The sequence below is a fragment of the Somniosus microcephalus genome, chromosome 16, assembly GCF_052327205.1.
Source record: "Somniosus microcephalus isolate GS21.2 chromosome 16, FLI_Smic_1.0, whole genome shotgun sequence".
Lineage (NCBI taxonomy): Eukaryota > Metazoa > Chordata > Chondrichthyes > Squaliformes > Somniosidae > Somniosus > Somniosus microcephalus.
In genome coordinates this window covers 102,341,522-102,363,473 of record NC_141002.1, presented here as the reverse complement: position 1 = coordinate 102,363,473, position 21,952 = coordinate 102,341,522, and the positions used below count along the sequence as shown (strand labels likewise).

The 21,952-nt window shown below is 47.2% G+C and overlaps 1 protein-coding gene across 1 annotated transcript in view; it reads right to left on the bottom strand.

Moving 5' to 3' along the window:
- Window positions 1-21,952, bottom strand: part of LOC147106440 (uncharacterized) — a 219,894-nt gene that overhangs the window by 93,539 nt on the left and 104,403 nt on the right. Inside the window, exons 9-10 of the mRNA XM_086009598.1 lie at window positions 19,761-19,929; window positions 16,278-16,544 (exon numbers count right to left, since the gene is read on the bottom strand). Of these exons, the coding sequence (XP_085865724.1) occupies window positions 16,278-16,544; window positions 19,761-19,929 (436 nt within the window). The remainder of the gene's footprint in view (window positions 1-16,277; window positions 16,545-19,760; window positions 19,930-21,952) is intronic.

Sequence of the window (21,952 nt, the reverse complement as noted above, 5' to 3'; positions counted from 1 at the left end):
GGTTCATAGGTATTTACTAAGCAAGTCTGGGGGGGGTTCTAAAGGATATACACAATACACAGGCTTATATAACCCAAGTGGCAATTACCAGCATTACGCACACCTGGGGCTCTTAAAGGCACATACACCACACTCTCTGCCTGCACACTCCTTATGTGCGGGGTGACCACCTCCTGAAACGTGCTATCTACGAAGCTCTCAGCCTCGCGGACGCACCGCAGTGACGCCAGCTGCTGCTGAAGCTCCGAAACCCGGAGCTCGAGCTCCTCCAGCTGATGACACTTCCTGCACACGTGGTTGTCCAGGACACGGGAAGCATCCTGGAGTCCCCACATGGCACAGGAGGTGCATTCCGCGGGACTAAGCTGCCCTACCATGCTTCTATTTCATAGGCTATTAAATAACTTACAGAAATAAACTTAAGACTAGGGCTAGAAATTCGGTGCCTTAGCGCCTCCCGGGGGGCGATAACATGGTGCTAAGGTCTTACCACCCGGGCACGGCGATGTTACCGCTGTCCGTGAAATTAACCCTCACTGCAAAGGTCCTCAGTTTATCCCGCAGCATTGCATTATTGAGGCGTTTGGTCGCGGGTTTGTTTGCGTGCGGGCAGACGTGACCCCCCCCCCCCCACCCCGTCTAGTGTCAGCCGTGGCTCAGTGGGTGTCACTCTGGTTGCTGAGTCAGAAGGTCGTGGATTCAAGTCCACACTCCAGAGACTTGAACAACTTATCCAGGCTGGCACTCCCAGAGCAGAACTGAGAGACCGCTGCACTGTCAGACGAGATGTTAAACCAAGACCCCGTCTGCCCTCTCAGGTTAGACGTAAAAGATCCCATGGCACTATTTTGAAGAAGAGCAGGGGAGTTCTCCCCAGTATCCTGGCCAATATTTATCCCTCAATCAACATCACTAAAGCAGGTGATCTGGTCATTATCACATTGCTGTTTGTGGGATCTTGCTGTGTGCAAATTTGTTTGCCACGTTTCCTACATTACAACAGTGACTACACTTCAAAAAGTACTGTATTGGCTGTAAAGGCGCTATATAAATGCAAGTTCTTTTCTTCCTCCCTTCCCTTCGATCTAGAATCATAGAATAGTACAGCACAGAAGGAGGCCATTCGGCCCATCGAGTCTGCGCCGGCTCTTTCGAAGAGCAATCCAGTCAGTCCCACTCCCCCGCTCTTTCCCCATATTCCTGCAATTTTTTCTCCTGCTAGTTTTTATCCAATTCCCTTTTGAAGGCTACTATTGAATCTGTTTCCACCGCCCTATCAGGCAGTGCATTCCAGATCCTAACCACTCACTGCGTAAAAAAGTTTTTCCTCACGTCACCTCTGGTTCTTTTGCCAATCACCTTAAATCTGTGCCCTCTGGTTCTCGATCCTTCAGCCATTGGAAACAGTTTCTCTTTATTTACTCTATCTAAACCATTCATGATTTGAAACACCTCTATTAAATCTCCTCTTAGCCTTCTCGGCTCCAAGGAGAACCCCAGCTTCTCCAGTCTATCCACGTAACTGAAGTCCCTTATCCCTGGAACCATTCTAATAAATAAAACTCTGCGTTAAATGGCTGTACCCTTCCTGCACGCTACAGTGCGAGGTATGGAATGAGTGGGACCTGGTTCAGTGACCACCCGCCCCCCCCATTCCCCCGTACGTTGTTTTAAGGGGCATGGCTCCAGCTGTGTGTATCTTACAGCTGGTAACAACGCTTTGCTTTTCTTTCTTAAACTTTCAAAAGGTGGAAAAATAGAAAATACTGACAAGTTTTAACTTCACATGTGGTTTTATCCGCGGCCACTCCCAGCATGAATGGGCGCAGACTAGCAGATTAAAACTGATAAGGGAAACTAAACAAATTACATGCTATTATTCTTCGATATTACTATGATTATCGGGCACAATGTACCAATAATAAGGGCCATTGTGAAAGGTGACTCCTTGGTTCACTTAATGTAATGAGCTCTTTTACAGAATTGCACAGTAAACAACAGCTGCCTTTATTAATCACCGATCAATGTCTTGCTGTTTGTTTGTTTTTATAATTGTAATTCAACGCCACTCATAATCGTCTATCCTGCAGTCAGCTTCTGATAATCCAGTCAGTACTCTGAAGCAAGGGCTTACATCTCTGATACGCTATTTAAGTTGAAAAGGTTTCCATTTTCACTTTGATCAATCCTGTTTCAAAGTATAATGTTTTTTTTTCCTCCAAATGTTTTGTACCTAATGTAATATCTGTGAGATTGTAACTTTAGTGCACATCTCCCCCTCCGAGTGTACAGGACAATCAGTGCAAATGTGGAGATGCAACTACTCCTCGGCTCGACACAGGTATCGGAGGAGCTGCACTGAAAGATTTGCAAAAAATGATTGTAGGAAGGAGCAGCGGAGAGGAGAGCAGGAGAAGGAGAGGGGGAGAGGAGAGGGAGAGAGAAGAGGAGAGGAGAGGAGAGAGGAATTGGGGAGCGGAGAGGGGAGAAGGAGGGGGAGAGGAGAGGAGAGAGAAGAGGAGAATAGTGGGGGAGAGGAGAGGAAAGGAGAGGGGAGAAGAGGAGGGGGGAGAGGAGTAGGGGAGAGGAGAGGGGAGAAGGAGGGGGAGAGGAGAGTAGAGAGAAGAGGAGAATAGTGGGGGAGAGGAGAGGAAAGGAGAGGGGAGGAGAGGAGGAGAGGAGGGGGGAGAGGAGTAGGGGGAAGGAGAGGGGGAGAGGAGAAGCGGTGAGGAGAGAAAAGGAGGGCGAGAGGTATGGGCGAGAGGAGAAGGGAGAAGGGGAAAGGAGTGGGGAGAGGAGAGGGGGAGGGGAAGAGGGGGAGAAGGAGCAGGGAGGAGAGGAGAGGGGGAGAGGAGAGGGGGAGAAGGGGCAGGGAGGAGAGGAGAGGGGAGAGGAGAGGGAGGGGGAGAGGAGAGGGGGAGAGGAGAGGGGGAGAAGGGGCGAGCAGAGGGGGAGAGGAGAGGGAGAAAGGAGAGGGAGAGGGGGAGAGCAGAGGAGGAGAGAAGGGGTAAGGGGTAGAGTTAGCACTTTGCTTCTCTATAAGTCATGTTTGTGGTCAGAGAGGAGCTGAGTGCAGGTTTTTATCAGACCATCAAATGCATTTGTATCATATTTGAATACGATGGCTTTTGTAAGTAGCAAGATGAATCTGTTTGAATAGTGTTTAAATAATAACTGGTTCTGAAAAACATGGAACATTGTTCTATTTCAAAGTCACCAATAACTTTACAGAGCAGGTCAGGCCTGAAGACCTTCAAAGTCACATTATAATTTATCTCTGTCTTCATCAAATAAAAGTGATGGTGAATGATTCCCCCCCCCCGCCAATCCCACCTCCCCCACCACCCACCACCTCGCCCCCCGCCCCCTTCTCCCCCTTGTGCCTAGAGATTGTACAAGACAATCAGTGCAAATGGGCGCACACCAGCAGAGTAGTTGCAATCCCATGGATTGGAGGGTAGTTAATGTAACCACACTATTTTAAAAAGGTGGTAGAGAGAAAACGGGGAATTATAGACCGGTAAGCCTGACATCGGTAGTGGGGAAAATGCTGGAGTCCATTATAAAAGATGTAATAGCAGAGCACTTGGAAAACAGTGACAGGATCGGACAAAGTCAACATGGATTTACAAAAGTTAAATCGTGCTTGACTAATCTACTGGAATTTTTTGAGGATTTAACTGGTAGAATAAATAAGCGAGAACCAGTGGATGTGGTGTATTTGGACTTTAAGAAGGCTTTCGATAAGGTCCCGCATAAGAGATTAGCGTGTAAAGTTAAAGCACATGGGATTGGGGGTAAGGTATTGACTTGGATAGAGAACTGGTTGGCAGACAGAAAGCAAAGAGTTGGAATAAACAGGTCTTTTTCCGAGTGGCAGGCAGTGACTAGTGGGGTACCCCAGGGATCGGCCCTTGGACCCCAGCTATTCACAATATATATTAATGATCCAGACGAGGGAACTACATGTAATATCTCCAAGTTTGCAGACGACACAAAGCTGGGTGGGCGTGTGTGCTGTGAGGAGGATGCAGAGAAACTCCAGTATGATTTGGACAGGTTGGGTGATTGGGCGGATGCATGGCAGATGCAATATAATGTGGATAAATGCGAGGTTATCCACTTTGGTGGCAAAAACAGGAAGGCAGATTATTATCTGAACGGCATTAGATTGGGAAAAGGGGAAGTGCAACGAGACCTGGGTGTCCTTGTGCACCAGTCGCTGAAGGTAAGCATGCAAGTGCAGCAGGCGGTTATGAAGGCAAATGGTATGTTGGCCTTCGTAGCGAGAGGGTTCGAGTACAGGAGCAAGGATGTCTTGCTGCAGTTGTACAGGGCCTTGGTGAGACCACACCTTGAGTATTGTGTGCAGTTTTGGTCGCCTTATCTGAGGAAGGATGTTCTTGCCATGGAGGGAGTGCAGCGAAGATTCACCAGACTGATACCTGGGATGGCAGGAATGACGTATGAAGAGAGATTGGGTCGATTGGGCTTGTATTCGCTAGAGTTTAGAAGAATGAGGGGGATCTCATTGAAACATATAAAATTCTAACAGGACTAGACAGACTAGATGCAGGAAGGATGTTCCCGATGGCGGGGGAGTCCAGAACCAGGGGTCACAGTCTAAGGATAAGGGGTAAGCCATTTAGGACAGAGATGAGGAGGAATTTCTTCACCCAGAGAGTGGTGAACCTATGGAATTCTCTACCACAGAAGGCAGTTGAGGCCAATTAATTAAATATATTCAAGAAGGAGTTAGATATATTTCTTAAGGCTAAAGGGATCAATGGATATGGGGAGAAAGCAGGGACAGGGTACTGATTTTGGATGATCAGCCATGATCTCATTAAATGGCAGAAGAGGCTCGAGGGGCCGAATGTCCTACTCCTGCTCCTATCTTCTATGTTTCTATCCTGCACAGAATGTAATGAGCAATGAGGTGTCATGGGGCACAAGGTCAGGGAGCGAGGAGGCGGTCTGGCGCGCACAGACTCCCCACGCCAATGAGTTGCTGGCCTCAGCCCTATCTCTGCGGCGAGACACGGGAGTAGAAGCTGTGAAGGGAGAGAGAGGATCAGCGTACGGCTGTTGGGCGCCTCCTAGTGACCAGCTTAAAAGAATGGCGAAGATGGATTTCTTGGGACCGGCCCTTTTAGGTACCAGAGGACTCAAATACCAGAGACTGTAAAATAGATTTAGGAAAACATAGGAACATTAGGAACAGGAGGAGGCCATTCAGCCCCTTGAGCCTGCTCCGCCATTGAATTAGATCATGGCTGAGCTGTACCTCAACTCCATATCTATCGATACACTTACCCAACAAAAATCTACCGATCTAGGTCTTCATAGCTTCAATTGTACCCCGGCATCTACAGCATTCTGGGGAGAATTCCAGATTTCTACTACCCTCTGTCTGAACAAAATGTCACTTAAAAAAAAATTAAAGGGTAAATCTGGAATGTGCTGCCTGAAAGGGCGCTGGAAGCAGATTCAATAGTAACTTACAAATGGGAATTGGATATATATTTGAAGGGAGAAATTTGCCGGGCTATAGGGAAAGAGCAGGGGGGAGTAGGACTAATTGGAGAGCTCTTTTGAAGAGCCGGCACAGGCACGATGGGCCGAATGGCCTCCTCCTGTGCTGTATCTCTCTGTGATTCTGTGAAAAGCTCTCACCAAAAACAAAAAGAATAATGGACGATAACATTTCTTAAATCGACCTCAAGTTACTGCAGATTATTCAGTCATCATTGGCTCATTAATTACCCAACAAGCTCAGCTCCAATCATTCCTAATTGGCCAATGACCTTGGCTCCTAAGTTTTTATTTTATCAGCCAAATACTCCCAGGCAGATTATTAACCCTGGGGCCAATCAAATCTCGTTTGCACAACAGAAATATTATTTGTCTTTCCAGTATTTGTCTAATAATTGTCTCTGATATCTGCTAAAAACGCTAATAGTTTACAGAGCAGAGACACCATTACATAAATCAACTCAACTCATTCAGTCGCCGGCTATCTTTCTAACCGTGGGCTAGCAATGAAGGCAAATAGATATGCTTTAAGTGTATGATAAGGTTTAATGTAGAAATGACAATATGGGTTCTTCAAAAGTAATCCATGCAATCCTAATTGACTAAATATTGAAATGGCTAACGAAGCATGCCCAATTTTGCTCCCAAGCAATGCTGCCCACCTGATTTTTCGCTTCGTCCTGTGCCTGGAGAATTCATTACTCCCAAAAGCAGTTGGAGGAAACTCTGCCCTATTATATTCAGGCGGTTGGAAATTACTTTGGGGATTTTCATTGGGCCGTGGAGGCGGGATTGGAGGTGTGTGGGGGGTCAAAATCGCGAAATCGGGGGGCACGAACCCATCCCGCCTCCAACCCGCCTCCATGCCAGTTTCAAAGGAGGCGGGTACCCGACCCGTACTGGGACCTGCCTCTCCGAGGCGGGAAGGGGGTTAGTGCCAATTAACTGCCTGTTAACAGGTAGTTTTTAGCCTAATCCCTATTTTTAATGTTGAAGTGTGGGATTCCCGACGGCTCCAAACCACGCCAAGTTAGAGGAGGCGGGCCGTCGGGATGAAGGGCTTGGAGGGGTCGAGATGTCCGGTGTTCAGGTGAGTGATGGGTGCATGAGTGCAGAGGTAAGTGTGTTTGGTGTGTGTAAAGTGTTTAAAGAAGTTTTACTTACATGTACTTACCTTTACAGCCTTCCTTCCTTCAGGTTCGGGAGTCCCTCATCTCACCTGCACAGAAAGCAGAATGGCTGCAAGCTGTCAAAAGTTCCAGCATTCAGCTTTCTGTTCCAGGGAGATCTCTAAATCATCCTGAGAGGAAGGAATTAACCTGGAGTACAGATTGTCAGTGTTTGACAGCTTCAAACAGCTGTGAAACGCTGATATTTCATCTGTCAAAAGGTCTTGACAGATGAAATATCAATCTGTGACGTCACCTGTTGCCGGGTGGCCCTTAATTGGCCTGCTGAGCCTGCTGGGCGGGCTCAACAAGGTCAATCAAGTCAAAATCGCGTGGGGTGACTAGAACTCAATGGAGGCGGGACTACAACCCCGAAAGTTGTAGTCCCGCCTCCTACCCGCCTCCTCAATGAAAATCTAGCCCTTTGAGTTTGGACCAATGCATGGGGCCAATGATCCGTAGGTCTCAATGTTAGGTGTCCGCTGGGGCTCAGTGGGCAGCGCCTTCGCCTCGGAGTCAGAAGATTGTAGGTTCAAGCTCCACTCCAGAGACTCGAGCACAAAATCTAGGCTGATACTTCAGTGGCAGTACTGAGGGAGTGCTGCACTGTTGGAGGTGCCGTTTTTCAGATGAGACGTTAAACTGAGGCCCCGTCTGCCCTCTCAGATGGACCTGTAAGATCCCATGGCCACTATTTCAGCATTACAAACCTGCCACCTCCACCACCTAGAAGGACAAGGGCAGCAGGTGCATGGGAACACCACCACCTCCAAGTTCCCCTCCAAGTCACAAACCATCCTGACTTGGAAATACATCGCCATTCCTTCATCGTCGCTGGGTCAAAATCCTGGAACTCCCTCCGTAACAGCACTGTGGGAGTACCTTCACCACACGGACTGCAGCGGTTCAAGAAGGCGGCTCACCACCACCTTCCCAAGGGCAATTAGCAGAGAGTTGTGGTGAACAGTTGTTTTTCAGACTGGAGGGAATTATACAGTGGTGTTCCCCAGGGGTTGATATGAGGACCATGGCTCTTTTTGATATATATTAATGACCTGGGCTTGGGTATACAGGGCTTAATTTCAAAGTTTGCAGAAGGCAAGAAACTCTGAAATGTAGCAAACAATGAGGAGGATAGTAACAGACTTCAGGAGGACATCAACAGACTGGTGAAAGGTGGTAGAGAGAAAACAGGCAATTATAGACCGGTAAGCCTGACATCGGTAGAGTCCATTATAAAAGACTAGCTGGGGGAGCCCGGCTTTGCCAGGGCTATTTTGGGCCGGGCGGTTTAAATCGAGTCCCAGGCTTTGGGGCCTCTCTGTGTCCCTCTGTGAATCTGCTGCCGGGCAACATTTTAAATCGAGTCCCAGGCTTTTGGGCCCTGTCTCTGTGTCCCTCTCTCAATCTGCTGCCGGGCAACATTTCTACCTTTTAATACCTTGAAAGATGAAAGTGAAAGTACTTATAAAACATTTTTGGTAAATCTTATGTTATAAAATTCTAACAGGACTAGACAGACTAGATGCAGGAAGGATGTTCCCGATGGCGGGGGAGTCCAGAACCAGGGGTCACAGTCTAAGGATAAGGGGTAAGCCATTTAGGACAGAGATGAGGAGGAATTTCTTCACCCAGAGAGTGGTGAACCTATGGAATTCTCTACCACAGAAGGCAGTTGAGGCCAATTAATTAAATATATTCAAGAAGGAGTTAGATATATTTCTTAAGGCTAAAGGGATCAAGGGATATGGGGAGAAGGCAGGGACAGGGTACTGAGTTTGGATGATCAGCCATGATCTCATTAAATGGCAGAGCAGGCTCGAGGGGCTGAATGACCTACTCCTGCTCCTATCTTCTAAGAAATGGGCAGACACGTGGCCGATACAATTTAATGCAGAGAAGTGTGAAAGGATACATTTCGGTAGGAAGAATGAGAAGAGGCAATATAAACTAAATGGTACAATTTTAACCTGGGTGCAGGAACCGAGCGGGTGTACGTATACAAATCTTTGAAGGTGGCAGGGCAGGTTGAGAAGGCTGTTAAAAAAGCATACGGGCTCCTTGGCTTAATAAATAGAGGAACAGAGTCCAAAAGCAAGGAAGTTATGCTGAGCTTTTATAAAACACTGGTTAGGCCTCAGCTAGAGTATTGTTTCCAATTCTGGGCACCGCACTTTAGGAAGGATGTCAAGGCCTTGGAGAGAGTGCGGAGGAGATTTACTGGAATGGTTCCAGGGATAAGGGACTTGAATTATGTGGAGAGACTGGAGAAGCTGGGATTGTTCTCCTTTGAGCAGAGAAGGTTATGGGGAGATTTAATAGAGGTGTTCAAAATTATGAAGGGTTTTGATAGAATAGATCAGGAAAATCTGTATCCACTTGGCAGGAGGGTTGGTAACCAGAGGGGACAGATTTAAAATAATCGGCAAAAGAACCAGAGGGGGAGATGAGGAGAATTTTTTTCATGCAGCGAGTTGTTGTGATCTGGAACGCGCTGCCTGAAAGGGCGGTGGAAGCAGATTCAAAAGTAACATTCAAAAGGGAATTGGATCAATACTTGAAAAAGAAAAAGAGCAGGGGGAGTGGGACTAATTGGAGAGCTCTTTCAAAGAGCCAGCCGAATGGCCTCTGTGGTGTATGTAACCTGTTCCACCTTAAGAGAACTACCTTAAGAGATGTACTACTTTCTCTTGGCTGCTGTATACTGTAATACCGGTGGTGACCACACCGGTATATAAGTGTTGTGCAAGGATTTGCTGGGCAGTTCAGCCCTGACCTTCGAATAGTAAAGACCTGTTAAAAGTTATTCTTGTTGTCTGTGTCCAGTGATTGATCCTAAACCTAACTGGGACATATAGACTCAACAGTGGCGACGAGTCCGATCTTACCCTGCGGCAAATTTACATCCAAGGCAGCTTCGTCCTCAAAACGGGCGTCGAGAAGAGGCATCCACCCTCATCATCCTGCTGAGCACCATCGCACGGGAGGCATCGAGAACCCGGGTTAAAAAGAAAAAGAATTCTGACCACAAAGCCCTCCATCAGCGACAGGCAGTGTTCATCCCTTCTACCACGGTGGTGGGTAAGCCGATCAGCGACACGAGCAGAAAGTCGGCCGCGCTGACTGTGGAGTAGGGGAGGGAAAACGGAGGAATAAGGGCGGAGAGCTCGACCACGGCCGGTAGAAAGGGCCGGGCTGCAATCGAGGCCGAGAGGTGCAGCGACTGGGGCAGCTTAAGGCTCGAGAGCCACGGAGAACTCAAACGCAGCCAGTGTACAGGACCGGGCTGCGAGCGGGGCTGCGAGGCAAAACAGCGTCGGGGAGTTGAGAAGCTTAAGGCACGAGAGCCGCGGAGAATTCAAACGCAGCCGGTGTAAAGGACCGGGCTGCAAGCGGGCCTGCAAAGCAAAGCAGAGTCGGGGAGTGAGAACCGCTGGGGAGGCGAGAACGGCAGCAGCAAAGCAATCGCCATTGCAGCCAGCGGGGGAAGAAGGCAAACGCGGGAATCCGCCATTGTAGTCGGCGGGGGAAGAAGACGAGCGCGGGAAAGACCGCCAAGTGCGGGAAGCCACCATTTTAGTAGGCGGGGGAAGAAGACAAGCGCGGGAAGCCGCCATTTTAAAAAAATAAAAAAATAATAATTTTTAAAACTTGCAAGGATGCCTAAACATGGGAGCATTAATACCTTTGATAGTGATGTCGAAGATTGGACCACGTATGTAGAACGCATGGAAGTTTATTGTAAAGCAAATAAGGTACCAGATGATGAGAAAGCATTAACCTTATTAAGCTCAATGGGGGCGAAGACATACGGGCTATTGAAGCACCTTCTATCACCAATTAAACCGGCGGATCAGACCTTCGCGAATATTGTTACTGTCCTGAAAAATCATTTAAACCCCACGCCACTGATGATAGCGGAACGATTTAAATTTTACAGAAGAACGCAGTTGAAAGACGAAAGCAACGCTGAATTTTTAATTGAACTACGTAAGCTATCGAAGTACTGTCAGTTTGGGACAGGGCTAGCAGATGCGCTGAGAGATAAATTTGTGTGTGGATTGTTAAAAGAAGGAACACAAAAGCGACTGCTTGAAGAGAATGATCTTACGCTTGATAAAGCTGTCACTATTGCAGCATCGCAAGAAGCCGCAGCAAGAGGCACTGCGGAAATGCAGCTACGGTCACCGGAACTCTGTACCAATCACATCGTCTTGAGTACAGTAAAATGTTATCATTGTAGAAAGACAACACACGATCAGAACCAGTGCTGGTTCAAAAATCAGGAATGCAGAAAATGTGGCAGGCTTGGTCACATAGCTAAAGTATGCCGGTCAGGAAAGAAGACCAGCAACAAAAAGTCACCGCAGGAAAAGTACAAAAAGGTACACAAGGTGACAGAGAACAGTTCGAACGAACAGAAGTCAGATTCAGACGCCAGCAGTAATGAACTGGGTAGTCTAAGAGTACACAATGTTGGTAAGGAAGCAGACCTCCAAACAATTTGGGTCACACTTCAGATAGCAGGAGTCCAAGTGAAGATGGAATTGGACACTGGATCGGCATTGACGGTCATGAATAAGAAAGATTACAAAAGGTTATTCCCACATATTCCCCTACGGGATACAGAGATTGTATTGAAAACATACACGGGGCAAAGAGTATACCCCATCGGGAAGATAGAGGTAAAGGTGGTCCACAAGGGCAAAGAAAGCCGAGGAATGGCTTATATGTGCTACCTGAGGGAGGTCCACCACTACTGGGACGGGAGTGGATTAGGAAAATAAATATGGACTGGCATTCCTTAAAAGCACTAACGGTAGATTCCGGTACAAAAGATGTCAAACCGAAACGATTGTCCAGAATATTGGACGATGCTAAAGAGGTGTTCCAACAAGGACTGGGAACACTGAGAGGAATTACGGCAAACATCAAGATTGAAGAACATGCAAACCCGAAATTTTTCAAAGCCAGACCGGTACCTTATGCAATACGACCTGCTGTGGAAGCTGAGCTGGAAGGGCTAGAACGTTCAGGAGTACTGTCTAAGGTAGACTGGAGTGAGTGGGCCACGCCCATTGTCCCAGTCATGAAGCATTCATCGAGCAACAAGCCGGGGGAACCGGGGAAGGTTCGCATCTGTGGTGATTTCAAGATCACTGTTAATCCGGTGCTTCACACGGTGCAGTATCCGCTTCCACGGATTGAGGATATCTTCGCTTCATTGTCTGGCGGGAAACACTTCACCAAGATAGACCTGGTGCAGGCGTACTTACAGATGGAAGTTGAGGAAGAGTCACGCCAGTATCTCACGATCAACACGCATAGAGGCCTGTACCGGTATAATAGACTGGTTTTTGGAGTGGCATCGGCTCCAGCAATTTGGCAGAGGGCCATGGAGCAGGTATTACAGGGAATTCCAGGTACACAATGTTACCTGGACGATATTCTGATTACAGGAGATGATGACGAGGAACACCTTGCAAACTTGGAACTGGTGCTCACCAGATTGAAAGAATATGGTCTTCGAGTTAATCGCCAGAAATGTGAATTCTTTCAGAAGAGGATCTCGTACTGTGGTCATTTCATTGACCAGGAGGGGCTTCATAAGTCTCCTGACAAGATCGAAGCTGTTGTGAAGGCTCCCGCTCCGGATAATGTATCCCAATTGAGGTCGTTTCTAGGGTTGATTAACTATTACCATAAGTTTCTGCCAAATTTATCCACGGTGCTGCACCCGCTGAACGCTCTTTTGCAGAAGGGAGTACCATGGAAGTGGAGCGAGGACTGTAAGAGGGCCTTTCGCAAAAGCAAGGCATTGATCACCTCAGAGGAAGTGTTGGCTCACTTCAACCCAACGCTGCCTATTCGTTTGGCTTGTGATGCTTCTCCATATGGTATTGGGCCAGTACTCTCACACAAGTTGCCAAATGGCCAGGAGAGGCCAGTTGCATTCGCATCCAGATCATTGACCTCCGCTGAGCGCAATTATGCTCAGATAGATAGGGAGGCTCTCAGCCTTGTGTGGGGAGTAAAGAAGTTTAATCATTACCTGCAGGGCCAAAAGTTTACGCTTCTGACAGACCACCAGCCGTTGGTATCCATTTTTAACCCTAAGAAGGGTGTTTCGGTGATGACAGCACAGAGACTCCAGAGATGGTCCCTTTTCCTAGGGGCACATCAATATCAGATAGAATTCAAAGGTACAAAGCAGCATGGTAATGCTGATTGGCTGTCGCGCCTGCCACTACCTACAGAGGAGGAGGCACCGATGGTTGACCCTGTTGAGTTATTTCACTCGACCATCATCGAATGTTTACCAGTCACCAATGCAAGTATTGAAAGAGAAACCAGGAACGACCCGACACTGTCCAGGGTCTACGAAGTGACAGTGAAGGGATGGCCAGCACATGGTGATCCACTGTTACCGGCATTCTCAGCAAGACGAGAACAGCTGTCCGTCTGTCAAGGAACATTGATGTATGGAACAAGGGTGATTATTCCTCCTAAGTTAAGAGAGAGAGTTCTAAAGGAACTGCATGAAGGTCATCTGGGGGGAGTCAAGATGAAAAGCCTTGCTAGGGCTTATGTGTGGTGGCCGGGTATCGACCAACAGATAGAGGAGCTGACGAAAAGCTGCTCAGGGTGCCAAAAAGTGCACAATGCACCTCCGATTGCACCGCTGCATCCATGGGAATGGCCTTCAACCCCATGGCAACGTGTACATATTGACTTTGCTGGTCCTTTCATAGACTCCATGTTTTTAATTGTGGTGGACGCACATTCTAAATGGCCAGAAGTGGTTAAGATGGCTACCACTACCTCGGAAAAGACGATCGCGGTGTTAAGAACAATATTTACGAGAAATGGATTGCCAGAACAAATATGTTCAGACAACGGACCGCAGTTCGTGTCAGAAGAATTCCAGGGATTCATGAAGAAGAATGGGGTGAAACATTATACCTCTGCCCCATATCATCCGGCTACAAACGGGTTGGCCGAGAGATTTGTACAAACGTTTAAAAAAGCAATAAAGGCCATGAGCGAAGATCAGATTCCACTACAACACAAGGTGGACAAATTCCTACTGGCATATCGAAACGCCACTCATGCAGTGGCAAACCAAAGTCCTGCCATGATGTTCTACAACAGGAGGTTGCGGTCCAGGTTGGACTTGTTAAAACCAAATGTGCGGAGGGAAGTTGAAAACAAACAGTTCCAGCATATGACTAACAAGACCACTCGGAGTTTCAAAATAGGACAACCAGTGTTAGCCCGGGACTATAAAAACGAGAAATGGCAATCTGGAACAATTCGGGCCAGACAAGGACCCCTGATGTACACGGTAGATATTGGTGAAAATGTAATACGGCGTCATGCTGACCAACTGGTAGAATCGAGAACAAGGGTCGAACCCATGGTTATGGCAGAGACAACCGTGAAAGAAGTTAGTGAACCTGAAGCATCTACCTCAGAAGTGAATGTACCTGATGATGATGTCCAATCCATAAGAGACCAACTAGATGAGTCACCCCAGCAACGAGAATCAGAGACCCCTGAAAGGCGTTATCCAACTCGAATCAGGAGGCCTCCTCAGAGACTGAATCTTTGACCTGTTTTGCATGAAGTTGTATATATATATATATGTTATTATGTTATGTTAAATGGGGATATAACTGTTAAGCTAAAAAGGGAGGATTGTGGTGTATGTAACCTGTTCCACCTTAAGAGAACTACCTTAAGAGATGTACTACTTTCTCTTGGCTGCTGTATACCGTAATACTGTAATACCGGTGGTGACCACACCGGTATATAAGTGTTGTGCAAGGATTTGCTGGGCAGTTCAGCCCTGACCTTCGAATAGTAAAGACCTGTTAAAAGTTATTCTTGTTGTCTGTGTCCAGTGATTGATCCTAAACCTAACTGGGACATACAGACTCAACAACCTCCTTCTGTGCTGTGTGGTTCTATGAACTAAGGATGGGGAATAAATTCAGGCCTTGCCAGCAACGCCCACATCTGGAGACTGAATAAAAAATACTTCAATTGATATGTTGGCTCCAGCTTTAACACTAAATAACACCACAATATACAAAGTCCCATAACCGTATCAGAAATCAATTAAACTTCAAGTAAACTACTTTTAACCCTAACAAACCAAGTAGATACACTGTCTTGCGCAGGCTGGAGGATGGTGTGCTCTACCCCATGAATATTTCTACAGAAAAAAAACAGTGCAACATAGGAACACAGGAACAGGAGGAGGCCGTTCAACCCCTCGAGCCTGATCAGCTATTCAATTATATCATGGCTGATCTGTATCTTAACTCCAGCTACCCGCCTTGGTTCCATATCCCTTCATACCCTTACCCAACAAAAATCTATCAATCTCAGTTTTGACGTTTTCAATTGACCCCCAGCCTCAACAGCTTTTTTGGGGGAGAGAGTTCCAGATTTCCACTCCCATTTTGTGTGAAGAAGTGCTTCCTGACATCACCCCTGAATGGCCTGGCTCTCATTTTAGGGTTATACCCCCTTGTTCTGGACCCCCCCCTTCCCCACCAGAGGAAATAGTTTCCCTCTATCTACCCTTTGATCATCTTAAACACTTCAATTACCTCACCCTTTAATCTTCTATATTGCAACTACTTGGTCAACCCACAGGGGGCGGTACAGGAGGAGGGGAAATAAACCCTTACACTCTGCCATTTTATTCCCTTCATCCCCTGGCAAATGGTGATTTGCTTCCTGCAAGAACCACAGAAAGCTAGCATGCAGGTACAGCAAGCAATAAGGAAGGCAAATGGCATGTTGGCCTTTATTGCAAGGGGGTTGGAGTATAAGAGTAAGGAAGTCTTGCTACAATTGTACAGGGCCTTGGTGAGACCACACCTGGAGCACTGTGCACAGTTTTGGTCTCCTTATCTAAGGAAGGATATACTTGCCTTGGAGGCGGTGCAACGAAGGTTCACTAGATTGATTCCTAGGATGAGAGGGCTGTCCTATGATGAGAGATTGTGTAGAATGGGCCGATACTCTCTGGAGTTTAGAAGAATGAGAGGTGATCTCATTGAAACATACAAGATTCTGAGGGGGATTGACAAGGTAGATGCTGAGAGGTTGTTTCCCCTGGCTGGAGTGTCTAGAACTAGGGGGCATAGTCTCAGAAATAAGGACTCGGCCATTTAAGACTGAGATGAGGAGGAATTTCTTCACTCAGAGGGTTGTGAATCTTTGAAATTCTCTACCCCAGAGGGCTGTGAATGCTGAGTCTTTGAGTATATTCAAGGCCGAGATCGATAGATTTTTGGACTCTAGGGGAATCAAGGGATATGGGGATCGGACGGGAAAGTGGAGTTGAGGTCGATGATCAGCCATGATCTTACTGAATGGCGGAGCAGGCTCGAGGGGCCGAATGGCCAACTCCTGCTCTTACTTCTTATGTTCTTATGAAACCTGTGTCAAACTGAGCAATTATTTAAGAGACCAACCCTCGAGGTCAGAAAGCAATGGACACACATGAGCATAAGAAACAGAGATGTCGGGCAAGTTACAAAATGACTGGTTACTCACAGTCTTCAGAGGTGGAGACGTGTTCGGCCTCCGAGCCCTGCTCGTCGGAGGGTTTCGCTGTCCCTCGCTTTTCAAAGGTGCGCAAGGCTTTTGCTTTTCGTTCTTGGGCTTGCCGCACTCTCTCCATCTCCACCAGAACACCGTGGTTCAACCCTGGTGGACTCCGCCTACGAATTTGACTGGTTTCTGAAGCCTCCGTTATCCTCTCACTCTGAACATGGCAGCTTGAGACTGAATCAATCTCTTCATTTAGTTGAGTGTCTCGGTCTAACAAGAGGCAAAAAGAAAAAGAGAGTCATAATGGCACAGAAGGAGGCCATTCGGCCCATCGAGTCCGTGCATTTATCTAGCGCCTGTCACGCCCTCAGGACGTCCCAAAGCGCTTTACAGCCATTTAAGTACTTTTGAAGCGTAGCCACTGCAGTAATGTAAGAAACGCGGCAGCCAGTTTGCGCACAGCAAGCTCCCACAAACAGCAATGAGATAAATGGCCAGATAATCAGTTTTAGGTGTTGAGGGATAAATATTGGCCAGGCCACATGGGCAGAACTCCCCTGCTCTTCTTCGAAGTAGTGCTGGGGGAATCTGAGGGCAGACGGGGTTTAAATTCTCACCCGAAAGGCAGTGCTGTACTCCTTCGGTCTGGCACTAGATTGTGTGCTCAAGTCGCTGGAGCTGGGACCTGAACCCCACAAACCACTTGGCTCAGTAAGCGAGAGTGCTGCCCACTGGACCACGGCCGACACATTATTCCCAGTCAGGTAAAGTGAAGGCCAATATGATGCTGTAGAAATCTCTCGCTGCTCCTGGTTTCGTTTATTGCTAACTTGAATCCGAGCTCCCCGAGAATGGGAAAGTTTACTGCGCCGCGGACCCCGAGATCGAAATTCAGAAAATCTTGATCGCTCCCCTCATTTGAATTGCCTGTGAAAGGATTTGCCCGTTGATTGACATTACGCTCATTGGGACCACCCTCCCTTTATTTACCAATCACGGGTCTCTTTATCAATTCTGACAAAATGCCAATCAAAGTACCCCACAGTAAGAATGGGGTGGGGGGGCGGGAACAAAGGGAGTAGAAGGCTTCTGAAGGATTTTCCAACAATCAGCCAAGCCCTGACACAGCCAGTGTGTGGTCCAGGGAACAATTGCTCCCTCGGTATCCTCCAGTTCAGCCACAGGATTTACTGCTCTTACATAATCACTCTCTAAATAAATCTTAGACCTTCCTACACAGATTAAACTCTGCAATGATTAGCTGCAGTTAACCTGCTCCCTCCAAACATTGCACTGTTGGCAGCTGAATGCTAAATACATCGAGCGGGGCATTTCGTCACGATCTGCCACGTTGGGATTAGTTCTAAAAAAAAAAGCCACGTTATCTTTATGTTACTGTTACTCTGTCACCATTATAAAAAGGAAACTGAAATTGCAACATCTGCTAAAACCGTACAGTGACTAAACACTACCGGTTATTCTTAATTAAAAGTTGCTTAACTCAGTTTATTGAATGATTCCATTTTTTCACCACAGAAAAAACGCTTTGCATTTTTCTTCATTAGGAATGAGATGAGGAGAAATTTCTTCTCTCAGAGGGTTGTGCATCTTTGGAATTCTCTGCCCCAGAGGGCTGTGGAGGCTGAGTCGTTGAGTATATTCAAGACAGAGATCGATAGATTTTTGGACATTAAGGGAATCAAGGGATCTGGGGATCATGTGGGAAGGTGGAGTTGAGGTAGAAGATCAGCCATGATCTTATTGAATGGCGGAGCAGGCTCGAGGGGCCGTGTGGCCGACTCCTGCTCCTAATTCTTATGTTCTTATGTTCATTATGTGAATGGAACGAGAGGAAGCCTCTATTCCACGACAGAGCCAGAAATGTCAGATGAATATCGTGCCACCAATGTCAGGTGGGCATGAAAATGAGCTGCACAAGAGGGAAAGGGCAACAGAATAAATAGTCACGTCAGACACAGGCTGAAACAAAAGCGGAGAGCAGTACAGCACTAAACACCCATCAGTCAGTCACCTCACACTCACATTTTGCTCACTGTTTGCAGGACTGTCATCGTATAGCTTTCCCCATTGCCCAAGAAATCTTTTTTTTTTTGGCTTTGTCAGTACGCTTCTGATTAAAATGTACCTAAAAACAGAACCGGGTTCTTTCGTGGAGTGCCGTGCTATTATTGCTTGTGACACAATATGATATCGAATGACTCAATGTCATTCAATTTGTTTGAATCGAGTGATAGTTGGATAAATCATTCATCTGGCGGAGACGAAGCTCTTGTGTTGAACATTTCATGCAGCGTAAGGTAAATAGCCGGAGGATCAGGTGGCTGGTGATTAAGCCTGCACCTGGGTTTCAGGAGGCAGGTTTTCAGTAATCATGGAGCAAAGGATAAGGCAAAGAAAAAACAAGTAGTCATGGATCATAGAAAGCTACAGCACAGAAGGCCATTCGGCAGCCGTGACTGAGCCGGCTCTTAGAAAGAGCAGTCGTGCTTAGTCCCACACCCACCGCAGCAACCCCCCCGGCTTTCTGCCCAAAACCCTGTAAGTTGCTCATCTTCAAGGACCTGTCCAACTCCCTTTTAAAATGACTAATGGAATCAGCTTCTATCAACTTCTCAGGTTGGGCGTTCCAGAGCCCCACAACTCTCTGAATGAAAAAAAACTTCTCCTAGTCTCCCAAACCCACCTAGAAGGACAAGGGCAGCAGGAGCATGGGAACACCACCACCTCCGAGCTCCTCTCCAAGTCACACCCCATCCTGACTTGGAAATATATCGCCGATCCTTCATCGTCGCTGGGTCAAAATCCTGGAACTCCCTCCCTAACAGCACTGTGGGAGCACTTTCACCCCATGGACTGCAGCGGCTCAAGAAGGCGGCTCACCACCACCTTCTCAAGGGGCAACTAGGGATGGTCAATAAATACTGGCCCTGCTGGTGACGCCCACATCCCGTGAACGAATAAAAATAAATCTGCCCTCTAGATCTTCTGCCAATGATTTTGAATCTCTGACCTTTAGTTATTGACCCACTCGCCGGAGGGAATAGTTTTTCTTTATCTAAACCCCTCATCATCTTGAAAACCTCTATTAGGTCACCTCTTAACCTTCTCTGTTCTAAGGAGAACAGTCCTAACTTTTCCAACCTCTCCTCATAACTGAAGTCCCTCATCCCTGGGAACATCCTGGTAAACCTCCTCTGTCCCCTTTCTAAGACCTTTCCATCTTCCCTGAAGTGTGGGGCCCAGAATTGTCCACAGTACTCCAGCGGAGGCCTAGCCAGTGATTTATAAAGTTCGAACATGATCTCTTTGTTTTATATTCTATTCCTCTGTTTGTAAACCCAAGTAACCCAGATGCTTTTTAACCACCTTATCAACTTGCCCTGCCATCTTTAAGGATTTGTGTACATGGACACCAAGGTCTCTCTGCTCATCCACACTTTTCAATATTGTGTGTATTAAACGTACCGACTGAGGGCAAAGGGGAACCTTTCCCTTTCATATTTGATGAGTCAGTGGACGTAAAATGGCCGAGGTCCTCAGGGAGGGCTGTTTCTGTAAGTGACGGCGCTACAGGGGCGGAACACTGTTGATTGGCGTCTCGTGTGGACAGAATCAAACCATTGAAGGTTGTGGCCTAAATGGAGACAAATAAAATTCATCAACAGAGTTCTGGAAAACACAACGAAAAGTAATCCTGCAGCAACTCACTAATCTCACGTTTCAATAACAATAAAAGCTGACATCTAGAGGTCTGTAGAGAATTGACTCCACAATGTGAAGAGGATCAGAGGTGTACAAATTGAGTAGTCGGTCCATAGCTATCTGTCTGCCTATCTGTCTATTTATCTGTCTCTGTCTAGCACTCTGTATGTCTATCTAACTATCTATCTATCTGTCTATATCTGTTTATCAATCTACTATGTTCTATCTATCTTTCTGTATGGTTGTGGTTGTTGGAGGTCAACAGCAGTGTCCTCGGCCCAACCATCTTCAGCTGCTTCATCAATGACCTTCCCTCCAAAATAAAGTCAGAAGTGGGGATGTTCGCTAATGATTGCACAGTGTTCAGTTCCATTCGCAACTCCTCAGATAATGAAGCAGTCCGTGCCATACTGCAGCAAGACCTGGATGACATTCACGCTTGGGCTGATAAGTGGCAAGTAACATTCGTGCCACACAAGTGCCAGGCAATGACTATCTCCAACAAGCAAGAGTCTAACCACCTCCCCTTGACATTCAATGGCATTACCATCGCTGAGCCCCGCACCATCAACATCCTGGGGGTCACCATTGACCAGAAACTTAACTGGACCAGCCACATAAATACTGTGGCAACAAGAGCAGGTCAGAGGCTGGGTATTCTGCAGTGAGTGTCTCACCTCCTGACTCCCCAAAGCCTTTCCACCATCTACAAGGCACAAGTAAGGAGTGTGATGGAATACTCTCTACTTGCCTGGATGAGTGCAGCTCCAACAACACTCAAGAAGCTCGACACCATCCAGGACAAAGCAGTCCGCTTGATTTGCACCCCATCCACCACCTTAAACATTCGCTCCCTCCACCACCGGCGCACCGTGGCTGCAGTGTGTACCCTCTACAAGATGCACTGCAGCAACTCGCCAAGGCTTCTTCAGCAGCACCTTCCAAAACCATGACCTCTACCACCTAGAAGGACAAGGGCAGCAGGTGCTTGGAACACTCCAAGTCACCTCCAAGTTCCCCTCTAAGTCACACACCATCTGACTTAGAAATATATCGCCATTCCTTCATCGTCGCTGGGTCAAAATCCTGGAACTCCTTCCCTAACAGCACTGTGGGAGCACCTTCGCCGCACGGACTGCAGCGGTTCAAGAAGGCGGCTCACCACCACCTTCTCAAGGGCAATTAGGGATGGGCAATAAATGCTGGCCTTGCCAGTGATGCCCACATCCCAGGAACTAATAATAAAAAAATGTCTGTCTGTCTATCTAAATCTATTCTGCTTGGTGCTTGGAGTTACGATGGCCACGCTTACTCTGACTCTCATGTATTACCACACTTTCCCCTCTCTTCACGGGGTACATTTACATTGCCCCATTACTGTGCTTATCTGTGCTGGCAGGGCCTTGGCGCTAATTCTCTGTTGATCTTCAGGCATTTTCCACAAAAACAATTGTGAACACCACAGCTGGACTGTGAAGAGCTGGAGCATTTGGTGCTTGAGAAGACTAGCGGGCCAATAACCCAGGTCCCCAGGTAGGTGCAGATAAAGAAAGCAATTAGGCCCATCTGAGTTGATCCATTCCCCAAAATCACAACATCCAATAATTGAAGGATTTGATTCCAGGGTACTTGCCTCCAATACCCTACCTAGAAGCTCAATCCATGTTTTCTTTTGTTATCGGGTGATGCGCAACACTGGCAAGGCAGCATTTATTGCCCATCTCTAGTTGCCCTCAGGGCATTATCAGTCACTCTCACAGTGTGGGACTGGAGTCACGTGCCGCCAGACCAGGTACAGGTGGCAGGTTCTCCTCCCCGAAGGGCATTTGCGAACCGGTTGGATTTTTCCGGTACCAGCCCACAAATTAGCAGATTTGTTTCAATTCAACTCCACAATTGGCTAGGGTGAGATATAAACTCATAAAAAGGTAGAGAGAACTTGCATTTATATAGCG